The 12618-nt window shown below is 44.3% G+C and overlaps 1 protein-coding gene across 3 annotated transcripts in view; it reads left to right on the forward strand.

The window, feature by feature from the left end:
- Positions 1-12618, forward strand: part of MKI67 (marker of proliferation Ki-67) — a 53537-nt gene that overhangs the window by 1426 nt on the left and 39493 nt on the right. For all 3 annotated transcript variants that reach the window (XM_088452206.1, XM_088452205.1, XM_088452207.1), the window contains exons 2-11: positions 3037-3148; positions 3637-3718; positions 5393-5508; positions 5700-5766; positions 5859-5889; positions 5975-6817; positions 7452-7681; positions 8149-9742; positions 10053-10174; positions 10255-10426. In XM_088452206.1, the coding sequence (XP_088308332.1) occupies positions 3057-3148; positions 3637-3718; positions 5393-5508; positions 5700-5766; positions 5859-5889; positions 5975-6817; positions 7452-7681; positions 8149-9742; positions 10053-10174; positions 10255-10426 (3349 nt within the window). In that variant the 5' untranslated portion in view covers positions 3037-3056. The remainder of the gene's footprint in view (positions 1-3036; positions 3149-3636; positions 3719-5392; positions 5509-5699; positions 5767-5858; positions 5890-5974; positions 6818-7451; positions 7682-8148; positions 9743-10052; positions 10175-10254; positions 10427-12618) is intronic.

The raw sequence follows: 12618 nt of genomic DNA on the forward strand, positions 1-12618 counted from the left end.
GGTATGAGATGGGTAGCTGTGTGTGTGTGTACTTGGGGTATGAGATGGGTAGCTGTGTGTGTGTGTACTTGGGGTATGAGATGGGTAGCTGTGTGTGCACTTGGGGTATGAGATGGGTAGCTGTGTGTGTACTTGGGGTATGAGATGGGTAGCTGTGTGTGTACTTGGGGTATGAGATGGGTAGCTGTGTGTGTACTTGGGGTATGAGATGGGTAGCTGTGTGTGTGTGTGTACTTGGGGTATGAGATGGGTAGCTGTGTGTGTGTGTGTACTTGGGGTATGAGATGGGTAGCTGTGTGTGTGTGTGTACTTGGGGTATGAGATGGGTAGCTGTGTGTGTGTGTGTACTTGGGGTATGAGATGGGTAGCTGTGTGTGTGTGTGTACTTGGGGTATGAGATGGGTAGCTGTGTGTGTGTGTGTACTTGGGGTATGAGATGGGTAGCTGTGTGTGTGTGTGTACTTGGGGTATGAGATGGGTAGCTGTGTGTGTGTACTTGGGGTATGAGATGGGTAGCTGTGTGTGTGTGTGTACTTGGGGTATGAGATGGGTAGCTGTGTGTGTGTGTACTTGGGGTATGAGATGGGTAGCTGTGTGTGTACTTGGGGTATGAGATGGGTAGCTGTGTGTGTGTGCAAGAAGGGTATGAGATGGGTAGCTGTGTGTGTGCAAGAAGGGTATGAGATGGGTAGCTGATGTGTGTGTGTGTACCTTCCTGGGATATGAGATGGGTAGCTGGTGTGTGTAATAGGGGTATGAGATGGGTAGCTGGTGTGTGTACCTGGGATATGAGATGGGGCCCTGGTTTGTATTTGTGCACCTTGGTATGAGATGGGCAGCTGGTGTGCCTTTGTGCCAAGGAAATTAGATGGGCTACTGTGTGTATGGCCTGGATACAAGATGTGCAGCTGTGTATGTCCATAGTATGAGTTGAAAGCTGCTGTGTGTGTGTGTGTGTCAGGGGTATGAGATGGCTAGTTGCTATGCGTACGTGTCCCAGGTATGAGATGGGCAGTTGCTGTGCATGTGCCAGGGTCTGAGATGGGCAGCTGCTATGTGTATGCGCTTGGGAATGAGATGGGCAGCTATAGAGTTCATGTTGCCGTAAAGAAGTTGATTACTATTCCCTGATTTTACTATTGGGATAAACAATTATTATGCAGATTACCTCAATCATCCATAATGTAGTATTTTATGACAAATGATTATTTATGGAGTCTGTAAGTTCATACCAATGTTTAATTGAGATGATAAATGCCAGGAGAGGGGCCACATGAAAATGTTGTTTGGTGGCTTCGTAGGTTTGTTAGATGTGCGGTTTGTGTCAAACTTATAATGGTAACACTATGTGGTTTTATGGCCTGTATGTTGTGGGCACGTGTAGCTGTGTTGTGACAGTGATCCCAGTTACTTAGAGGCCATATATAGCCTGTCAGGATGGAGGGAGCTGGACTTTGGTCACATGCTGTCTGCTTACCATCATTGCCATGTGCTTATCTCTTACTTTTTGTCAGTAGTGTCTCTAAAGGAGATTGTTCGTTTTATATTAAGTATTCAGATTCTAGTTGCCCATACACGTGGAGCCTGCTTTTCACCCACCTGTTTGAATACAACACAATTTAAAGTAGATTTTTTTTTTTCCCCCCTTTTATTTAACTTACAATCTGGCTCTTACTGCAATTTGAATATTGTCATCTGTTCCCTTGATCCTAAATACATTAAAGATAGACACTGAAAGATGAGAGGATTTATTTTTTATTTTTCTGGAGGCTGTAACGATCCAGAGTATATACAGTTTCCTACATACACACTACACAATTATAATTTCTATATGAAATGTATAAATTTTCCTGAAGATCGTTGTCGTGATGGTTTTTACATGGTTTGTCAGACGATGTCTGTATGCACTGCATTTGCTACATGATATTGGCTCGTCGGGAATGACCAATGTCATATAGCGCTCCTGATGGTGGGAGCCGATCTGACTGGTTCATGAACAGTATTCTCCCCAGAAATTTTTTCCAGCTGGGTGGCATCAAGAAGTAGGCGGTTGGCATCAAAAAGTAGCCGGGTGGGGACATTCGCAATAATAAAATGTTTTAAACTCTGACCTTATAGTGATTTAAACTTGAAATAACATTAAATATTAATTCTCCTTCTTATTAGAGGCCCAGTCGTCTGATTATGAAAAAGCTGCAAAGTCTATAGGATCTGTTCCTTTTTTATACAGCTCCCAGATACTGTCACCACTTGCAGGCTCCCAAAGTGCCGGGTGGTAGGCTGTTTCTTTTCGGGTCGTGCACCCGAAAAAACAGCCTGGGGAGAACACTGATGAACGACAAACTGCTTCTGGTAAAAGATCGGCCCGTTTATTACACATTATAGTGATGTTAACAAAGCTGTAACACCCAAAACTCTAATGGTTTTATCCATGGGGGGCGATTCAGTTGTTTAAGGCACTCTAATGGGTGCCCAATGTTGCAATTCCATTTGTTTTTGGGTGCCAATTATTGCACTTATCGAGCCTAATTATGTTGGGTTTAGCCACCTAAAATAGCTAAGCCTGTCTATAGTCCTGGTTAGGGTGCCCAAAACCAGATCTCATCGAATATTTTTGCTGGCCTCCTCAGGAGGGGGCGAACAGGAATGCTGGCTGTTATTGTGCCCAAACAAGGCAGCAATTTAATTGCTCTGACCGCCGCTGGCGAGGAACAATTGAATTTCCCAATATGTCAACGTTGTTAGGTCATTAAGCTTAACTTTTATATAAGCTTGTCTATTTGATTATTTTGAGTTGTTACATTAAGTTGCACATGTATGAAGGAGGAGCTAATGTTTACGTGATTGGGTGCAAAACTATTGTGGTGTAGTGGGTTTTGTTGCTGATGTATACTCTTCACCACTTACTCTGGCATATAGTACACCAGAGTAACATAAGTCATAGCTGCATTATCAAAATTATGTGATCATCAGCAGCTTGGTGTACCTCAAATGTCTAAACATTGTTGACTTGTTTTCGTTTGTTTTTCTTTTTAGGCAAGAAGGTTACGTTAAAGATGCCTCGCCACGGTGAAATTGTGGTCATTAAAAGAAATGGTACTGATGGAACACACTTCCCATTGACTGCAACTTCATGCTTATTTGGGAGGTACGTGGGTTTTATTGGGCTTTTTATGTGGTGTAGTGTTCACTCTAGGGCAGGCAGTGGACAGGGCCTTTCAGAAAATGGCCCTTCAGCACGTTCCTGAAAAAGGTGCGTGGGTCACTCAGAAAAGAGGTTGTGGCCTTGAGGTGCACCCCTTTTTGTCACTGTAGGCGGAGTGCCCTGCACTCTCAGATGTCAAGCTCTCTTCGCAGTGTGAATAGATGTCGTGCACTCCATCTATTCACTTGTCGTGAACTCACACCCCACCCCCACGGGATGCTGTGGCCCTTGGATGGGGTGGCGTTTTCAGTGAGGTGACACCATTAGGGCAGAAAGCATTTCAGATCTTTCAAATCGGGTAGGGCTGGGTGCCCCGCTAAACAGCCTAGCAGGAACACTGAGGAGTATATTTACTAATGTGCGGGTTTTTAGTAAATATACCCCTAGATGTGGTCAAAATGTACACATGATAATGTTTTTTCAATATACAGGAAAACTGAATGTGACATCCGTATTCAACTGCCACACGTCTCCAAAGAACATTGTAAAGTTGAAGTCAAGGAGAATGGGGAGGTAAATATTAGTTTACCTTTTTAACTTGTCATTAGCTGTAAAATTGTCGCATTATTTACATAAGGTGTTTTTTTTTTGTTTTGTTTTTGTTTTTCAAAAGGAGTTTCCATCTTCCCCATCTGCTGTTTAAAAAGCTAAATCTTACTGATTGCCTCATCTTGTGTTAGTAGTTTTGTGTGTTTGCTATGGAAAGACCCAGCCATTTCAAAAAGTAGTTTCTTGTTTGTACAATTTGCTGGCCTGACTGGCAAGTGATCTTTTTAAATATGAAAACAATGGAGACTTTGTGCATGAAGATTATTTTCTACAGAACAAAATGCAGTTTTTGTACATATGCTGCTGCAGGGTTTTATGTATTTAAAATTTACTTTAATGCCTTTTAATTTTTATTTAGTATTTCAAGTTTGTCACTTAAACATTTCAGGAAGCAGGAGAAGTAATTATTAAATTTTTCAGAGATGTAAAGTTATACTTAGAATCCCAAGCAGCTTTTCACAATTTAATTGAAAGCTTCTCTCTGTAATCTGCCATTAACTATAGGTGCCTAACGAGCATCCTGTTACCTTTAAGTGAGGTAGCCAGCTGCTTGTTGTGTGAAGGAAATTATCCCGTTCAGACTTCACCCAGAATATTTAGTTTTGATAAACTTTAAACATACGTTTGTTACCATCATTCCCTCTCCATGTCACAATCGTTTGACCCCATTCAAAGTGTCTGACGGAGGAATTCAATTAAATGCCATGTTGAATGGTGCCGGGAATCAGTACATGGAGCTATTGAAATTAGCTGTTCTGTTAACCTGCCTACTAGAGGATTTCTGCTTGCACTCTTCTGCTTGCGAGCAGAAATCCAATTAATCTACTGCCGTGATGCGGTTGCAGGCTTAGCTTGTACGCTAACAGCATCTCAGCGGGCACTTAAGACAGAAAATTACTTTTACCATGACTAAACCTGGAATTAGGCGCCGTAAACGGCATTATCGTTCTTAAGTACAGAGCGCAATGCAGTCAATTGAATAACTCCAGAGACTCATTCCCGGTGCTATTCAACATCACATTTAATTGAAGTTCCTACTAACAGTTAAAGAAATGAGACAATATATTATTGCTTATTTAAAAACTCAATCACTGATACATGATTTTGATTCATGTTCTTTGTGGGGAATTCAATAGTTTTGTGCTGCCCATAGCTCTGGTCTAAAGTGATAGGAGCAATTCAATTGTTTTTGCAAGTGGGCACCCATTACTTCTGCTCCTGAGCAAAAATCTGTGAAAAGGCATGCTCTTTGGTGTCGAGCCCAGTACTTTGCACTGGTTTAGCTGCTTTATGCTTGTATAACCGATGCGTTTGGGCGTGATGTGCGCGATAAGTAATAGGTGCCCATTAACTCGTGCCCACCGCAATAAACAATTGAATATTGCCCAGTCGCTTTAGATGGGAGATTGGGCAAAAAAAAAAAAAAGTTTAACACCCCTTTAATATTTGCATGCTCATACCTAAGCATTTGAAACTTATGCATGTTCTTTTAGAGCAGTCTAAACTTATATTTGCCTGTAACATTAAATTACTTTCAGCTGCATGTTGTCTTTTGAGATGTTGATGTTTGTTTTTGTGAGATAAGGACTAAGGTGGTAAGTTTATTTTACTAACACCGATACATGATTACTGTTTTAGGTTTTTGTTATCAATTTAAGCAACGTGAACCCAACTCAGCTGAATGGAACTGCTATTAAACACCCGGTATGCCTCAAGAATGGCGATGTTCTCACCATTATTGATCGATCGTTTAGGTAAGTGACTGCTGACTTGCATATCTGATGCTTTAAAAATGAAACCTTTCTGTTTAGCATTCCAGTAGCTAACTGTTGAGCATTTCTGATATTCCTGAAATTGTTTAGTTGAACTGCTTCAACAAATTAGGCTATAAATCTTTAGGAATGGGCAGAAGTAATGACGACAGTATAACCTGACTTTTTAACAGATTTCTGAAACCTGAGGCACATCAAGGAAGACGGCGATCCACAGGGCTCGATTCTGACACTTACAAGGTAGTTGTGTTTTCTGTGAAAATGTTTGAGATCGTTGCATTGTGCCAGTGTATCAATTACCTAATCAAGTTTTATTTTTCTCCCCCCTCCAGGTGTTTGCAAGTAACCAGTCTTCAGACACAAGTATGACTCTTATAACTTTATTCCAAAGTCTCTCTTCACTCCCTCCAGCCTTGTTATTAACAATTTCCTTTATGTTTTTAAATAGATGAAACTGTCCGGATTGATGAATTTATAACTAGTAAAACCCGACGAAAATCTGAAGGCAATACCGCCAAAACTACTCATACACGGCGATCAGTGCAGACTACTTCATCGGAGGCTTCAAAAGAGCTGTCGCCTTTTGGAGAACTATATAAAATGTTGAAAAGTGAAGTTGTGTCCCCAAAAAAAGAAAATAAAACGCCACTGAAGGATGGTGTCAGCTCCAAAAAATCACCTGTTCAAAAAAATTTCCATGCTAATGATAATTCCCAAACTCCTGTGTCCAGGCGCAATTCCCGAAGTCAATCAAGTGACAGCGCCACAACTCAGAGCAAAGAATTTGATGTGCAACCTAGATCGCTTTCTTCCGGCAGAATTAGAGGATCTTCTAAAAGTCCGTCAAGAAGTCCTAGCACTTCACAGAAACACAGCAATGCCATGGAGACTGAGAGTCCTAGAACCTTAACTAAAGCGGTACAAAATGAGTCATCCCATGGAGTTCTTGTACCAGAGCCTGTCCAGACTCCACAGAGAAGATCGGACAAACGGAACTCCGCGTCCCTGGAGCAAGCGATGCAAATTTCAAACGCAACTTCAGAGAAACGATCTCCCAGTAGGTCTGTAAGTGCTGAGCTAGCCAATGTAGCCTCTCCATCTGGGATTGATGGCAAAGCATCTGACTCTTCAAGTCATTGGCGAAGCAGTCACTCCGTTCCTGAACAAAAAGTACTGAACAATCCAGGTGGCAAATCTCCTGCACACGGCAGACGAAGTGTGTCTAAAGATGAAGCTGCTAAAGAATCACCATCCAAGACCGTCGCAACGAGAGATAAAATAAGTGGTGAAGGTATAGTCTTGCAGCACTATAAGTTTTCAACATTCTTACAATCTGACGTGTGGAGGAAACTGCCTGCGGGTAGCAATTGAATGTTTGTAGGCCTTCCCTACATGTGTACACAGAGCTGTTGAGCTGTCGCAGTGCTCCAGAGTCTGAGCACAGATAGCATGTGATATCTGCATAGGGGAGGGAGCTTGTTTCCGCCATATTGCCTTAGTACGTGGTTGGATTGATCACTTAAGCTTGTAATGCCTAGATAGTCACATGCGATGACAGAAAAAACACTATGTAAAGGGTTTAGGTAGGTAAGCTTTTCTGATTAAGTGCAGGTGGGGCAAATATTAATGATTTTTGGCCATAGAGTGGTGAAAACTCTGAAGTGTTCACCTGATTATTGCTGCTAAGTAGTCTGTCATATAAATGTTTCTCTTAATGCGACTAGTTTTATGCCCTATGGGCTGCCAGTTGTGCATTCTGATTTGCAGTGTTGAGCAGCATTATAAAGTTTTTTTTTTTTTTTTTCTTATACTTTTATTAAGTATGCATGTAATAGGTTCCAGTGTAACAGTTAACATTAAATGTGCTGAACATTGAGTACAGCTTTCTTATGCAAGGTCTCCACTGGTTTTATTCTTCATAATAGTTGAGAAGAGGAAATCCCCTAGAAAACGAAGAAGTGATGAACTTGCCCTGCCAGAACCGCCATTCAAAAAAAAGAGGGTCTCGTTTGGTGGACAGTTAAGTCCAGAACTCTTTGATAAGAGGTTGCCTCCAAATTCTCCACTCAAAAAAGGTGCAACTCCTGCTCGGCGAAGCTTGTCAATCAGTACTGTTACGAGGAAAAGCTTTGGCCTCAAGCAAGCAGTTATAAAGGTAGATAGGTTTTCTCTTGGGGTTCTTTTGTTTATTTTTTTAGATGCTTTTTTAGTATGATTACATTCATATCAAATTGAGCTCAAAGGGGTCAATCCTATTATGTGCGAGATGCTGTTGCAACTGCGTTAAAACGCCAGCAACGGACCGACACCCTTCGCTGCCCGCTCTGAGCACGAATTCAGCGAACCCAGACTGCCGTAAAGAGATCATCTCGGCTACTAGGATTGACCCCAAAGAATGCATAGCTATATTCAACAGATATTTTTATTTGTTTTAGCAATTTTTTTAGGTACCTTGCTTCAGTATTAAAAGTATAAACTAAAATAGCAATAAAAATGGTGGCTACTCTTCAATTTACAGTGTGAAATCATTGTCATTTTGCACTCTTCCGGTTTACAGTAATATTGGATATCACAGATATTGGGTTAAAGAACTGTCAGTTAAGTATCAGTTTTTCTCTTTAGGAAATTTTTGAAAAGTCTCTAAAGCAATCTGCAAGCTCTACAATGTCATCGAGACCAGCCAGAAGATCACCATCTTCAAGTCCAGCAAAAAGTCCTTTGGCTAGAAAGACACCAGTTAGTACTCCGTCCACAGTCTCTGCCAAGAGAACACCAATTAAGCAATCTCCGTCCACGAAGTCACCAGTAAAATCTCCGTCCATGATAACTGCTAAGTCTCCAATAAAACTCCTTTCCAAAACACCTACTACAGAGGCTCCGGCCAAGAGGTCGCCTGCCGCAAAATCCCCTACCCCGACCAAGAGGTCGCCTGCCGCAAAATCCCCTACCCCGACCAAGAGGTCGCCTGCCGCAAAATCCCCTACCCCGACCAAGAGGTCGCCTGCCGCAAAATCCCCTACCCCGACCAAGAGGTCGCCTGCCGCAAAATCCCCTACCCCGACCAAGAGGTCGCCTGCCGCAAAATCCCCTACCCCGACCAAGAGGTCGCCTGCCGCAAAATCCCCTACCCCGACCAAGAGGTCGCCTGCCGCAAAATCCCCTACCCCGACCAAGAGGTCGCCTGCCGCAAAATCCCCTACCCCGACCAAGAGGTTGCAATCCCCGACCAAGAGGTCGCCTGCCGCAAAATCCCCGAGGTCGCCTGCCGCAAAATCCCCTACCCCGACCAAGAGGTCGCCTGCCGCAAAATCCCCTACCCCGACCAAGAGGTCGCCTGCCGCAAAATCGCCGACCAAGAGGTCGCCTGCCGCAAAATCGCCGACCAAGAGGTCGCCTGCCGCAAAATCGCCGACCAAGAGGTCGCCTGCCGCAAAATCGCCGACCAAGAGGTCGCCTGCCGCAAAATCGCCGACCAAGAGGTCGCCTGCCGCAAAATCGCCGACCAAGAGGTCGCCTGCCGCAAAATCGCCGACCAAGAGGTCAAAATCGCCGACCAAGAGGTCAAAATCCCCGACCAAGAGGTCGCCTGCCGCTAAATCCCCGACCAAGAGGTCGCCTGCCGCTAAATCCCCGACCAAGAGGTCGCCTGCCGCTAAATCCCCGACCAAGAGGTCGCCTGCCGCTAAATCCCCGACCAAGAGGTCAAAATCCCCGACCAAGAGGTCGCCTGCCGCTAAATCCCCGACCAAGAGGTCGCCTGCCGCAAATTCTCCTACTCCGTCCAAGAGGTCGCCTGCCGCAAAATCTCCTACTCCATCCAAGAGGTCGATTGCCGCAAAATCTCCAAGCAATGTAAAATCTCAGTCTAAGACCCCTACAAAAAGAATGCTTGCTGCTAAATCTCCCACATCAGCCAAGAGGTCTCCTGTTGCAAAGAAAGTGTCGCCAGTAAAATCTTTATCCACAACTGAGACCCCTATAAAGCATTCTCCAGCCACACCATATACAAAGGGACGGTTTTCTGTTTCGCGTATCGGTACACCACCAAATGTTCTAGAACGAGTTGCAAGTGAATCACTCACAACAAAGACTCCAAAACAGTCGAGGAAATCAATAACTCTGAAGAAAACGCCGCAAAGAAGAAGTCGGAAGCTTGAAGCTTTTGAAATAATACGTTCTAGAAGGAAAAGTGGTGCCACTGAAGCCAATTTACTTGGTAAGGGTTTGTAAGCTTAATATGCACATAATTACCATTCAATTACATGTTTACTAATGTATATCAAACATTAAGGCAAATAAACTAAACACTTTGCTAAAACAAGTGATTTCAGTACTCGGTGACTTCTAAGGGAAGATCCTGTTAGTGATCTTCCCAAATAAACTATAAAAGCTTTAAGCCCAAATTAGCTGTAGGGCCATTGTAAATTTTAATGTTCTTTTGAAGGCAGGCCACGAGAGGGGCCATCACTAAAGTTTGTTTTGGCCTTTGTTTTATTTTAAAGTAGTATAACAATGTATCTTTTCAGTGGCTAAATCATGGGCTGATGTGGTAAAAATTGGAATTGCAAAACCCCAAAAGAAGACAAAAAAGCCTGTGCAAAAGATGATTACTAAGAAGAAAGTAACTCAGAAGAAACTGAAGTTAAAGGTATGGTTTTGCTTTCTAATGTAATTTGGCGCTTAGCAAATTGATGTTCGAACGTTTCAAGCTTTTTCTTCTGTTTCCAGACTCCAGTTAAAAAGATGAAAGACCAGTCAAGCACAGGACATGCAGATTCTCCTGCAACCATCCTGGTTGGTAGAGCTTATACAAGAACCATAAACCTAACTGGACATGTTCCTAAAGTTGTGAGGAATCAAGCATTGAAACGCAACACTGGTCACGATGAAAGCTTTACGGGTAAGATCTATGCGTCTGTCACTAGTGGCTGAAGTCACGCACTTCATAGTTCAGAGAGGCTGCCTTGCTTTATCATGTGTAACGTGCAGATTGGGGATTAAGCTATTTGGCATGCAGTTGGTACAATGTTAAAGTGCAACTTGTGCACTGCTTCCACTCCTATAAGCCCTATAGAGCAAAGTTGTAGGATGCCTTGTTTTTGTTTGAGAAAGTAGCAAATATTTAATCCTCTGAGTGTAATATTAAATGCTACAAATTTTACATTTATAATTAACAGAGTTGTAAATACCATCATTTAGATATCGTACTGGTACTTTACAGGGAATGTGGTCAGGATGCAGACAGATCTTGACTGTGAGGGTTAGGCTGCGGGAGGGATGTGTTGGGCTCTAGGAGGAGGTTTAGGCTGTGAGAGGGGTGGATTAAGGGGAAGTTTAAGATTTGGTTTATACTTACCGAAATCCATTGGGATTATAATAGTCTGGATGCTGCTGTTGGTAGTCTGACTGTCTGGATCCTGTACCCAACCCCTCTACAGGTGAGCCCTACATTTTTAATAATGACCTCATATCCATACTTTCTACTTCAGGGTCCATAGGGGGTCCACAGGGTTGACCTTGGGGTATAGGTTGGGAACCAAATCCGGGCACCACGCAGTTAAAGCTTTTAGCTCCCAGGATGCACTTGGGTCCACTCTCCCTATAACCCCGCCCCCCAGCCAGAGGCACCTCAGTTTAAGTTGGTGCCCGGCCGGAGTCGGGTCACCGTTACTGCAGGGGGGCTGCTTAGCAGCCCCTAAGCTTAAAAGAGTTTTATTTTATTATTTTTTTTTTTACTACTCTTCAGAGCGGCAGCGTCAGACTGTCCAATGGACGTCTGAGCTGCCGCTCCTACACCCCGCCGGCGCTGCGACGCCAGTACAGATCTGGGGATCGCAGCGGGACCCCAGAGTCTGTACTAGCCGGGCTCTGGAGGAATCCCTGGGCTGCTGCCGGATCGACGGGGACAGGTAAGTCGCGTGGTCACCGCTTGCGGTGACCCGCGTGTACATGCAGCCTTATGCCTCCGGTCTCTGGGGACAGACCGGAGGCGCTAGCGGTGGCGGCGGGCTCCCCCTCCATGGAGGCATACCCCGCGTGTCCACAGCCCACCAGGGATTATAGCGGCAGCGGGAGCCGGCATCCCGGGGGGTTAATTGCTAGCCAGGGGAGGAAGCCTTCCCTGTCTAGCGGCTCCTCCCCTCAGCTCAGCGCGCCTTTCAATACTACAGTCTGGCGTCGCTGAGCTGCTTCCTCCGCGGGCCACGCTTCTTCTGAGGTCTCCAGCGGCCATTTTCTCTCTGTGGTGCTGCAGAACTCTTAGGATGACAGTGAGCCCAGTCCCCCTGCGTACCTGGCCATTTTGGGTGAGTGTACACAGCGCTATAGCCTTCCCAGACACTGAATCTGGGCAGTTGAATGTAGCGACATTGTGCAGTATATTATATGTCATGCTTATGTATGTATATATATTTTTCTGCATTGTATGTGACTTATGCTAGTGCTGACTGTCTGCTTTTTCTCTCACCTGTCAGTGTATATCTATCCCTTTTCTTTATCTGCCCTAATACAGGTGTACCTGGGGTGGTTCTGAGACCTCACATATATATATTTGTTAATATCTGTGAGGTTTGTCACATACTGTTGCGTGCTGCACGTTGCCATATTTTAGATGGAACTGTGAGTTGCGTACGCTGATAATGGGTTCCTGCAGCTAATCTTAGCGTCAGTCAGGACCGGTATGGCGCTGCTTAATATTTCCGTCAAGATAGTCAGATATATCTGACCAGGAGATTGCACACGATACTGCACCCATTATTGCTATCCTGCAAGTCATAGCCTGCAGGAATTAGTGCGGAGGATTTTAACTCAGAAAGGTTTACGTATGCGGCACCATCTGGTGCCGGGCCCCTTGCACGACCCCCTTAAAGGGCGTTGTTTCTCAGGATCCTCTCCTTTGAGGATCGCCGGGCGGGCCCCATTGTCGTCACTCGCTTGGAGTTACTTCACCATACTGCCCTTTTGAACTCGGGGTATCTCGCAATTTCTTGCAATTTACCCCTGTGTCACAGACTATCGCTCCCTGCCGGGGTTTTTCACAGTACATGAATTACCTCCGATACCACATCGGTCTGTCATTCCCCTTGCAGGGAT

This window comes from Taudactylus pleione, unplaced genomic scaffold (genome assembly GCF_031769625.1).
Source record: "Taudactylus pleione unplaced genomic scaffold, aTauple2 ptg000034l, whole genome shotgun sequence".
NCBI classification, from domain to species: domain Eukaryota; kingdom Metazoa; phylum Chordata; class Amphibia; order Anura; family Myobatrachidae; genus Taudactylus; species Taudactylus pleione.